This window comes from Chiloscyllium plagiosum, chromosome 29 (assembly GCF_004010195.1).
Source record: "Chiloscyllium plagiosum isolate BGI_BamShark_2017 chromosome 29, ASM401019v2, whole genome shotgun sequence".
Classification (NCBI taxonomy): Eukaryota; Metazoa; Chordata; class Chondrichthyes; order Orectolobiformes; family Hemiscylliidae; genus Chiloscyllium; species Chiloscyllium plagiosum.
Window position 1 is genome coordinate 2,538,289 of NC_057738.1, and position 12,413 is coordinate 2,550,701.

The 12,413-nt window shown below is 41.3% G+C and overlaps 1 protein-coding gene across 3 annotated transcripts in view; it reads left to right on the plus strand.

Annotated features, from left to right (window-relative positions):
* LOC122564320 (androgen-dependent TFPI-regulating protein-like) overlaps positions 1–11,069 on the plus strand; it is a 133,851-nt gene extending 122,782 nt beyond the window's left edge. For all 3 annotated transcript variants that reach the window (XM_043719030.1, XM_043719029.1, XM_043719031.1), the window contains one exon: positions 10,927–11,069. In XM_043719030.1, coding sequence (XP_043574965.1) covers positions 10,927–10,958 — 32 coding nt within the window. In that variant the 3' untranslated portion in view covers positions 10,959–11,069. The remainder of the gene's footprint in view (positions 1–10,926) is intronic.
* Positions 11,070–12,413: the final 1,344 nt, after the last annotated feature.

Consider the following 12,413-nt stretch of genomic DNA (forward strand, 5'->3'; position numbering starts at 1 on the left):
CCCACCCCCACTCACCTATTGTACTCTATGCTACTTCCTCCCCACCCCCACGCTCCTCTCATTTATCTCTCCACCCTTCAGGCTTTCTGCCTGTATTCCTGATGAAGGGCTTTTGCCTGAAACGTCGGACTTTCCTGCTCCTCGGATGCTGCCTGAACTGCTGTGCTTTTCCAGCACCACTGTACTCCAGAATCTGGTTTCCAGCATCTGCAGTCATTGTTTTTAACCTAGTTATGCTGCCTGTCTGGGTTTGGGATATTTGCTCAGGTCTGGAAAGGGGCTTCCAGTGGCAATGGTTCATGTAGGTATGAATGACATAGGTAGAATTAGGAAAGAGAGTATGATGAGCTTTGCACTAAATTAAACAGACTGTTAAAAAGGTTGTTATCGCAGAATTCATACTTTGGGTGCATGTGAAGTGACATTTGGTACATAACATTAAAATAGGTGGTTCAAAGGCTGGTGTGGGAGAGGTGGGTTCTGATTCATGTGGCATTGACACTAGTATTGAGGGAAAGTGAGGGCTGGACCAAAGGATGGCTTAGACCATGCTGGGTCCAGCATTCTCTTGCAAACCATGTAATTAAGGAAATAGAGACAGTTTAAAACAAAAAGAAATCAATTGTGGAAAGATGTAGGATATTAAAAACAAGAGACAAAATAAGAGAGGAAAATAGCAATAATAGTACTTTGTAAACTGAAGGTCAGAGAATAACAAGAATGGATAGAACTGAAAAACACCTAAGAATTCACCAACAATAATGACTAGATGTTGCAAAGATATTAAAAATACATAACTTAATACTTGGAATCTGAATGAGTGCTGCATCCATTATAGTGTGAATGCTTTGATGGTAAAATATAAGCCAATAAATATGATTTGGTCATATCTGATCATGAGATGTGTTTGCAGAATGAGAAGGATTAGGTGCTGAGTATTCAGGGATATATGACATTCAAATACAACGGAATGCTTGGTAAAGTTGGAGGCATATGGCATGAGTGCAATATTTAAATCTTTTTTTAGGAGGTCAGGATGTAGAATTGTTTTATGCGAAGATGAGTACTAGGATGGGAAGGAAGTCACTGATGGGTGTAACTACAGTAAGGGACAAACTATACAAGAAGTTTTATAGGGGGCTCTTATGGTGTAGTGGTAGTGTCCCTACTTCTGATTTAGAAGGCCCAGGTTCTAGTCAAACCTGCCCTGGAGGTATGTATAAAAAATATTTACAACATTTATCAGATTTTTCTGATGCTGTACTTGCATTTTCAAGTACAAGGACTCTCAAAATTATTTGTATCCATTTAAATAATATTATGCTTTTCTACTCTTCCCACCAAAGTAGACAATCTCAAATTTTCAACCATTACATTCCACCTGCCACATTTTTGTGTACTCACTTAAACTATTTAAATGCCTTTGCAGCCCCTTTGTATCCTCCTCACAACTTACTTTCCCAACTAGACAAACAGGAGCCGAGAAGGACACAGCAAGCCAAGCAGCATCATGAGGTTGAGAGTTAAAATTTCAGTTATTAACCCTTCTTCATGACTAGTCATGAGGGCAGGGGAGCTACAGATAAAGTGGGGAGGGATGGTGGTGGGGAGAGTAGGGGAATGGTGAGGTAATGATAGGTGGACACAGGTCGTGGGTAAGTCCTGATTGGTCAATGGGAGGGATGAATCCGGTTAGTAGCTTGAAAGAAGGGTCAGTAGGTGAAATGGCCTAACTATCTTGTGTCATCAGCAGTTGGCTCCAATATAGTTGGTCCCTTCATAAAAAATTATTAATATAGTTTGTGTCTGCAATGCTGTACCAGCTGCAGTTTGCCAATCTGAAATTGATCTCTTTGTCCTGACCATCTGTTTCCTATTCACTATCCTCTATCCCTGCTCATATATTAGCTCCAGTACAGTGAGATTTTATCTTGTGCATGTTGCACGTTATCAAATGCCTTTTAGAAATCCAGAAACATTACTCATTTCTTTTTACTCACCCAGTTTGTTTCATCTTCAAAAAACTCTATTAAATTTGAAAAACATGATTTCCCTTTCCCAAAACCAATCTGCTCGATTACAGAGGAACTTCAATTTTCCCAAGGACAGGGTGGGGAGTATTTCATTCAGCTACTCGAATGCTGGCTGATTAAATGCCCGATAACATAGTTAGCCAAGCCTGAGGACCTTGCGATCTTGTTCGGATAATCCGAAATTCGGTTAATCGAATGTTGGATAGTTGAAGTTCCTCTATGTTCGTTTTATTTCAATTTTCTAGGTGACTTGCTAACCAATCTTGCATTTTCAAAATGACAGGTTTTAGACTAACTGGCCTACAGCAACTGGCCTATTTCTTCCTCCCACTTTCCTTAAATAATGGTTTTGCAATTCACTGGGACAGTTCCAGAATCAAGGTAATTTTGCAAGATTACATCCACAATCTCTGCACATAATTCCTTTCAGACTCTAGGATGCAGGTCAACAGATTCAGGAGACCTCTCAGCATCTAGCCCCATTATCTCCCTAGAACGGTTTCTCGAATGATCATAATTGGTTCATGTTTCTTGCTCCTTCTTGCCTCTTGATTTTGTCATGTTGTTGGACTGGGGTGGATAACGTCACACAATCACACGACACCAGGTTATAGTCCAACAGGTTTATTTGGAAGTACTAGCTTTCAGAGCCCTGCTCCTTCATCAGGTAACTGGTGAGGCAGGATCATAAGACACAGAATTTATAGCAAAAGATCACAGTATCATGCAATTAAAACATTTAAAACATAAATCTGTTGGACTATAATCCGGTGTTGTGTGAATTTAACTTCTTAATTTTGTGTTATTATTGGCCATAGTTTTGGTGCCTTCCACTGTGTTTTGAAGTCTCTGTCTTTTCGTTTTCAACCATTATGAATTCCTCCGTCTCATCACTAAGGGACCAATGTTTACTGCAGTCACTTTTTTCTTTTGAATATACTTGTAGAAAATGTTATTGTCTGTTTTAATATTTCTAACAAATTTCCTCTCATGCTTTCATTTCTTTCTCTTTAATTTTTTGTCAGTAGTCCTTTGCTGGTTTCTAAAATTTTTCCAATCTTCTGGCCTGCCAATAATCTTCACAGAGTTATACTTCTTTTCTTTCAGTTAGTTACTATCCTTAACCTTTTTAGTTACCCCAAGTGCTGCATTCTTCTCATAGTTTCTTCCTTTAGTAATAGAATATATCTTTATTGAGAATTATGAAGAATCCCATAAATGTTTAACCACTGATTCATTACCATCTGACATTACAAATTATTTGTCCAGCTTACTTTAGAAAAAGTGCACCTTGTACCTTTGTAATTGCCTTTAATAAAGTTTTAAACAGTAGCTTAAGATCACATTTCTCGCCCTCAAATAAATGTAAAAATTCTATAACATTATGATCACTCTTACCTTGAATACTCTACATTGAATCATTAATAGTCTGTCTCATTTCAAATTAAAATTTCTAAAATCACCTGTTCACTGTCAGAGTTTCTTTTTCCATTCACTGAATATAGATATCATTGGTTAATCCAACAATTATTGCCCATCCCTATTTGCCCTTGAGAAGATGTGGTAAGGTGCCTTTTTGAACTGTTGCAGGTTATGTAATGTTGGTCAACCCATAGTCCTGATACGGACGCAGTTCCAGGATTTTGTCCCAGTAATACTGGAAGAGTAGTGAAGGAGATATTGATCCAAGTAAAGATAATGAGTGGCTCAGAGGAAATGTGCAAGTGGTGTTCCCATGTAACTGCTGTTGTTGTCCTTCTAAGTGATTGAGGTCAGAGGTTTGGAAGGTACTGTCTAAGAAGTAATATTGAATTGCTGCAGTGCATCTTATAAGTGGTGGACACTATTGCTACTGAGTAATGAAGTGGAGGGAGTTAATTTTGAACGTGTTAGATTAGCTGGAAATCCAATGAAACAAAAACTGAAAATGCTGGAGAAACTGAACAGGTCTGGCAGCATCTGGAGAGAGAAAAACAGAGTCCAGTGATGCTTTATCAGAACTGGAAATAGCTGGGAAAGGGTGTTATTTGTGCTGATGATAGGTTTGGGAGGTTGGGGAGGGTGCAATAAATAGAGTACATGGAGGTCCAGAGAGAGAGAGAGAGAGAGAGAGAGAAAAGATAAACAAACAAAGATGATAAGCCAAGAGAGATAAATGCTGGATAGAGTGCTAACGAGAAATGTAAATGGTTAAAATTGATTTGGTCGTGCTGACAGCAGCACATACAAAGCAGGAGATGGAGGTAATGGGTGAAGGTAAGAAATAATGGAGGTTGTCAATTCCATTAGATGCTTTATCTTGGAGCCTGTTGAATTTTGTGAATGTTGTTGGAGCTGCACTCATCCAGGTAAGTGGGGAATATTTCACCACACCCCTGACACACTTTGAGGATTCAGGAGATGAGTTACTCACTGTAGGCCTACTTTTCTGATCTGCTTTTGACCTACTTTGTGGCTGATCCTGTTCAGTTTCTGGTAAGTAATAACTCCCAGGATGTTGTTGCAGGGCCTTCAAAAGTGGTAATGCCATTAAACGTCAAGGGGTGTTGGTTAGGTTCTCTCTTGTTGGAAATAGCCATTGCCTGGAGATGGCATGACATGATTATTTGCCACTGAAAGCCAAGTCTGGATGATATCCAGGCTTACTGCATGTGAACAAGGACACCTTCCAAATCTGAGGAATCATGAATGGCGCTGAGCATTGTGCGTTCATCGGTGAATATCCCAAGTTCTGACCTGATAATAGAGGGACAGCCATTGATAAAGCAGTTGAAAATGGTTTGGCCTAGGACAGTATCCTGAGGAATTCCCTTAGTTTCTCAGAGAGTTCCTGCAGCTGATTGATTGATCTTCAACAGTGCAACCATCCTCCTTTGTGCTCGGTATGACTCCAGCCAGCAGAGAGTTAGCCCCATCGGATCTACATTTCCTCTTTCTCCCTAGGAAGCTAAAGAGGAGTCTATAAACATGATGTGCTATACTTGGATATCCAGGAGATATTTGAGAAGGTACCATATCAAAGATTATTTTGGAAAAAAAAAGCTCATGGTGCAGGGGGTAATATATTACTATGTATGGAAGATTGACTGATGACAGAAAACTGAGGACTGATTCTGTTTTGTTTTGGCCAGCTCAGAGTTGTGTCAATTTTCTTGAATGATTATCTACCATGAGACCTAGAGAGTTTTCTCACACTATCTCACCTAACTCGTCACATTAACTACATACCCTACCAATATGGTATCTCTCATGTCCAGTTTCTGCCTCATTTTACTACTTGTCATTCCCAGAAAACCTTGCCACTCAGCAAATATCTGCCCAAAGGCTGACATCTCCTATACTTGTGCCATCTTTGAAAGGTTGTTGTGCATTTGGAGAAGCATTGGCAATCCGGCATTGTCCCTCACCAGTAATGCCATGGCACAGCAGCCACATAGTTTATGCTGTCCATGACTCATAGCCAGCACGGCTGACACTCCCTCAAACATACAACCCCATTCTTCATCCTCATCACTAGTTAACCCACCACACCAGATACTTTAGCAGTACTGAGCCATATCCCGTCTGAACACCCTTTAAACTGAGCACTACCCTGTCCCCAGTGTCCACTTGCCACCTATATCTTGTCATTCTGGCGAAGATTTTTGCTTCCTCAATCTCTACTTGAGTGCCAGACGATTGGAAGGAGGTGAATGTTGTTCCACTTTTCAAGAAGGGTAATCGGGAAATCCCTGGCAATTACAGACCAGTCAGTCTTACGTCTGTGGTCAGCAAGACTTTGGAAAGAATTCTGAGTGATAGGATTTATGACTATTTGGAAAAGCATGATTAAAGGCAGTCAGCATGGCTTTGTGAGGGGGAGGTCATGCCTCGCAAATCTTATCGAGTTCTTTGAGGAGGTGACAAGACAGGTTGATGAAGGTCAAGCAGTGGATGTGGTGAATATGGACTTTCACAAGGCATTTGATAAGGTTCCCCATGGTAGCCTCATTCATAAAGTCAGGAGGTATGGGTTACAGGGAGTTTTGGCTATCTGGATTCAGAATTGGCTGGCTGACAGAAGGCAGAGAGTGGTTGTAGGTAGAAAGTATTCTGCCTGGAGGTCAGTGTTAAGTGGGGTCCCGCAGGGCTCTGTTCTTGGGGCTCTGCTCTTTGTAGTTTTTTTATAAATGACTTGGATGAGGAGGTTATGGGGTGGGTTAGTAAATTTGCAGATGACACAAAAGTTGGAGGTGTCTTTGATAGTACCGAGGGCTATTGCAGGTTGCAGCGCGACAGGATGCAGAGCTGGGCTGAGAAATGGCAGTTGGAGTTCAACCTGGATAAATGCGAAGTGATGCATTTTGGAAGGTCGACCTCGAATGCTGAATATAGGATTAAAGACAGGATTCTTGGCAGTGTGGAGGAACAGAGGGATCTTGGTGTTCAAGTACATTGATCCCACAAAGTTGCCACCCAAGTGGATAGGGTTGTTAAAAAAGCATATGGTGTTTTGGATTTCATTATCAGGGGGATAGAGTTTAAGAGCCGTGAGGTTTTGCTACAGCTCTACAAGTCCCTGGTGAGACCACACTTGGAATATTGTGTCCAGTTCTGGTCGCCCTACTATAGGAAAGATACAGAGGCTTTGGAGACAGTGCAAAGAAGGTTTACCAGGATGCTGCCTGGACTGGAGGGCTTGCCTAATGAAGAGAGTTTGACTAAGCTCTCTCTGGGAGAAGGAGGAAGAGAGGTGACCTGATCAAGGTATACAAGGTAATGAGAGGCACAGATAGAGTCAATAGCCAGAGTCCTTTGCCCAGGGCAGGATTGACTGGCACGAGGGGTCATAGTTTGAAGATATTAAGAGAAAGGTATAGAGGGGACGTCAGAGGAAGGTTCTTTACGCAGAGTTGTGAATGTATGGAATGCGTTGCCAGCGGTGGTGGTGGAAGCAGAGTCATTAGGGATATTTAAGTGACTGCTAGACATGCCCATGGACAGTAGTGAATTGAGGGGTGCACAGGTTAGGTTATTATATTTTACATCAAGATTAATCCTCCGTACAACATCGTGGGCTGAAGGGCCTATTCTGAGCTGTATTTGTCTATGTTCTATTGTCCAGTATGAGAACATCATATACAGGCAAGCAATCAGACAATTACAAACACAAATATCAGCTTTTATCTACAGATAAGGAAAGGGAACAGAAATGAAGCCATCAGAGTCTAAACTTCACTCCCATAATGCTAACTGGATTTTGGAATCATGATTTAAAAAAAATTACAGACCCACAATGTTCTGTGAGACTCAGCTCTCTTCTTTGGAACTGGATGTCACTGAGGTTTTGTCTATTGAGTAGTGCCCTGAGCTCTGACATGGAAAATGTCCTCTTCTGCAGAAGACTGCTTCTGTCTCACAGTTCCTCAGCATCCATCTCCAGTTATTAGATTTAGATTAGATTAGATTACAGTGTGGAAACAGGCCCTTCGGCCCAACAAGTCCACACCGACCCGCCGAAGCGAAACCCACCCCATACCCCTACATTTACCCCTTACCTAACACTACGGGCAATTTAGCATGGCCAATTCACCTGACCCTGCACATCTTTGGACTGTGGGAGGAAACCGGAGCACCCGGAGGAAACCCACGCAGACACGGGGAGAACGTGCAAACTCCACACAGTCAGTCGCCTGAGGCGGGAATTGAACCCGGGTCTCTGGCGCTGTGAGGCAGCAGTGCTAACCACTGTGCCACCGTGCCACCCACACGGTGCTTATGTAAAGCAAGCATCCCAAAATGATGCAGCACACCCTGTCCAGTCTACATTGAAGCCCCCCCACCTCCAAGACTGGTCCATTTTCAACAGCCCTGTACTCTGTTCCACCATGGCCCTGGGGGATGGGTGGCATTGTAATAGTGCTCTGCATTAGTCACAAGGTTACACAATGGTGTCATGAGCCATAGTCGCAGTGGGTAGCCCTTAACCTCCAAGACCCTGAAATGCACCATGTACACAAGAGTGGTCCAGAAAGTAAGAGCTGTTCTGGACACTGTTGTGTACCTGGTACATTTCAGGCAGCTGTAAGGGTAGAGGACTCACCCAGCCAGGAATTGATAATAGTGATCACAGATTACCTGAATATTGAAGGAGCAGAACCCCTTTCTGGTGATGAATTCCAGGCCATTATGATGCTCTCTGAATGTCATGGCTACACCGCCCATGACACCCTGGGGAAGGCCAGTGTTCCTGGATCCTACTGCCAAGGGCACAACCTGACCTCATCATGAGACTGAGGTAAACCAGAATGACCAGGCAAGACCTTGCACAGTTATTATCCAGCTGAATTTGTGGGAGCATGACTAAGCAAACCCACACAGATCACCCATCAGTCTGAGTCACATAGAGGTCTGAGTCACATAGAGGTTCAGTACTGTCATGATCTTCACAGTCACTGAGAGAGGATGGCTTCCCATTCCTACAATGCTGAGTCCTAATGCAGCGTCCAGCACAGTTCTGTCACTGTTTCCCAGGACATACAGAGCCTGCAGAGCACAGCAGCTCCCTTATTCCAAGGAAAGTAAGTCCAAGCCGGAAAACTCTTGGCCACCTACACAACTACATGTTTTCTGAGGACCCTTACAGCTGCAAACTCTTCCTGAGCTGGGAACAGCTCATCCCACTGCATGATTCCTTACTTGCCATCATTCCTGCTTCTTCTGCATCCATGTTTGCCTTCTTAGGTCAGCAGCCACAGCAAATAACCTGCCACCAGTGACAGGGCCAATATTCTCAGTAGAAAGGACATCAGTTGGGCACAGAAGGTGCACAAGTGTTCCTTAGATCTCAGAACCATAATTATTGATGCAACCTGCAGATGAGGGTTTGGTACACTTCGACACACAGTGACAGATACTGGAGGTTGGTAATGGGGAATATATGTGCATTTGACATCAACATTTTACCTGAATACCACTATTGACTGAACTGGCCTACTCCTGGCTATCTCAGGAATGGTGATGGATCATTGCCACTAATATATGACTGGGTCAGGCTGTTGCTTGACTTGTCGTGGGACAGCTGTCTCAATTTTGGCACAAGCTGTTTGCTCGTCCATCCAATTTTATTTTTGTTCAGCCTTTTTTTTTTTCCCTGTTTTTTTTTTTTACTGTTCAACCATTTCACAGGGAGAGGAGGACAAACCTCAAATCCCAGTTCCACATGTGACAAGAGCAGCTCTTTTTTTTTTTCTTCTTAACCCCCACACTACCGCCTAAGTGCGGTAGTGCTTATTTTATCCCCAGCACCCATGGTGTGTGTGTGTGCAGGTGTGAGACACAGTGAAAGACACAAAGTGCACCAATCTTTATGTTCAGCCTTTGTTTTTCTCTTTTTTTTTAGTGAAATAGAGCACATTCCTATTTAATTTTTTTCTTTTTGTTTCTATTTTTTTTCCTGGTTATTATTTTTTTTTTATTTTAACCCCCACACTACCACCTAAGTGCGGTAGTGCTTATTTTATCCCCAGCACCCATGGTGTGTGTGTGTGCAGGTGTGAGACACAGTGAAAGACACAAAGTGCACCAATCTTTATGTTCAGCCTTTGTTTTGCAGTTTGGCACAATTAAGTGTCTTGTTAAGTCAACCATATTGGTGTCGATCGTTTTGTCAGGTAGACTGGACTAGTTAAGGACAGAAGACTTCCTTTCTTAATGGGCTTTAGTGAACAGATGGGTCTATATGCCAATATGGCAGTTTTATGGGCATCATTACTGAGATCAGTTGTTTAATCCATTTTCATTAATTCATCGAACTTAGATACCTTCAGCTGCTGTGGTGGGATATGAACTCATGTCTCTGAAACATTAGCCTGTAATTCTAAATCACAAGTCTTGAAGTCTCATCTTAATGCTACTGCTCAGATTGTTCATATGTTCATTGTTGTTGGTTTTCTCATATTTACGAAAACATAGAATTTCAATTTCATATAAAATGCTGGGGGTTATGGAGGAAGAGGAAGTTCCCTAGTCAATATACAGAGATTAGCAAAAAAAGAGTGAACAAGTATAAAAAATACTTTAAAATGTTGATCAAATGATCGATCTGTTTGCTTGGATAATGGGATGCAAAAATGTATATAAAACTTCGGTTAGCCATCATCTGGTATTCAGCATTTCGTTCTGCTCACCACCCCACAGGGGTGAATGTGATGTCCTTGGAGGGGATCGAGTGTGATTCACAAAAGCTAAAAGGGTTAAATTATGAGAAGTTGCAAAAATTAGAATTGTATTCCTGGTATATAGAAGATTCAGGGGCAAGTTGATTTGAGATGATGAACGAGATTAGAGGCTTTGATAAGATAGTTGGAAGTTTCTGCTAGTGATTTCAGAGCTGAAGGGTACAGCCTTACGTTTACAGCTAGGCCATTCAGAATGACATGAGGAAACACCACTCACATGGAGAGATGCAGACGTCCAGAACATTCTCCTCTCAAAAGCTGTCGAGGCAAGGTTAGTTGAAAATTTCAAAACTGAGATTGAAAGATTACTTTGTTAAATATAGATTCTGGAATCAAGAGAGGCAAATGGTGTCAGGGTAGAAGTCTAGTGGAGTTGGTTAAAAGGGAGCTGAAAATGTGTTGCTGGAAAAGCGCAGCAGGTCAGGCAGCATCCAAGGAGCAGGAGAATCGATGCTTTGGGCATGATTCCTGAAGAAGGGCTCATGCCCAAAACGTCGATTCTCCTGTTCCCTGGATGCTGCCTGACCTGCTGCGCTTTTCCAGCAACACATTTTCAGCTCTGATCTCCAGCATCTGCAGTCCTCACTTTCTCCTTGGTTAAAATGGAGAATGGCCTACTCCTGTTTTTAAATTCTAAAAAAATAACCATGCATTTATGTCTGTTTTATTTTCAGGTTTAGCCGATAAAACAAAGAAACATAAATGAGGTGAAAGTCTGACATCCACGTTGAGGAATTTGGGTATCTTAAAAACCATGGATCACCCTGCCACAGCTTTCTTTCCTGTATTCCTTAACAGCCTTTCTACACAAAACAGGTCTTTTCCAGCCTGACAATTGTGCTACTGTTTATATTCAATCAGGTTGGCACTTCTCTCAATACACACAACTTTCTCAAAACTTAAGATCCATAGATGAATGAGGAAGTACTTGAAATCAACCAGCAATATTGGCATCCAAAAAAAAACTGAGCCAGAAGGGTGAAAATCATGGAGCTGAAATTTTGAGCAAAGCATGATGGAAAATTATTTGAACAGTGTCTCTGCTATTTATTTAGGAGGTACAGCTAACCCCTTTGGAATGTCAGGGTTGATGTGTTGAGCCATGTAATATGTGGCATAGTGTAGACCAAAATACAAATATTATGTTATGTGTAGTAAGACTATTTTTGCATTAAGATCCATTTAAGTGATGGAACAGAGGTGAAGCATGGTCCTCCATTGTTTATAAAGCATCAGATCAAATTAATAGGATTTGTTTTACATATGCATTGTTTTACTCTAATCATTCCACGAACCAAACATTTACAACTGTATGTGGTTAAGAGCAATTCGGGCAAGAAAACATCAGAGCGCCATGGTCAGTTATCATCAATGAAACACTGAAATTGCACAAAATTATGACTAATCTAACATTAATGTTTTTGTCATCTGTTGTAAATTACGCAGAAATCAAATTAAATTGGTAGAAATGATGGGTGTGGAGCTTAAATACTGGTTATTAGTCGACGTGTTAATTTACAGAAAACCTTTCGTTAGATGAATACTCCACAGCTCAGAGACTCATCATACCTGCTCTGACTCTTTGGTAGAACTATACTTCTCTTTCCTCATTGACCTGCAAATGGTTGGTCTTTTTGTACTTACAAAATTCGCTGCAGACCGTTATTGAATTTGCTTCAAACAACATTCTAGGCAGGGTATTCCAGATTCACTGCATATTTCTTTTGTTATTGATACTACTGTCACTGTCTCCTCTGGGGACATTATGCAAACTTATGACTGGAGAAAATAACTAAGCTCCCAAAGAACTTTGAGCTGGATTTGTAAAGGGTGACTCTTTGACTTTCAAAGCTAACAGAGCCCTGGATTTTCCTATCTCTATTATTTAAGACTGGACATATTTAAAAGATTCATGTCAGGAAGTCCCAACATAATTCTTTTTTATTGCAAAAATATAATTTATTCATAAATATTATCTATAAATATATATAAAATTCCTAAAACTATTCTGTACAGTCTTTGTGGAGAAAAATCAAACAATACATTGGAATTTGACATTCCTCGTTTCTTCCCTGCAAAAATAAAGGCATTTTTTACTTATGCAGGAAACTATTTCAATACATTGAGAAACGAGGAACTCTGGGAACGTAACAGACCTTTG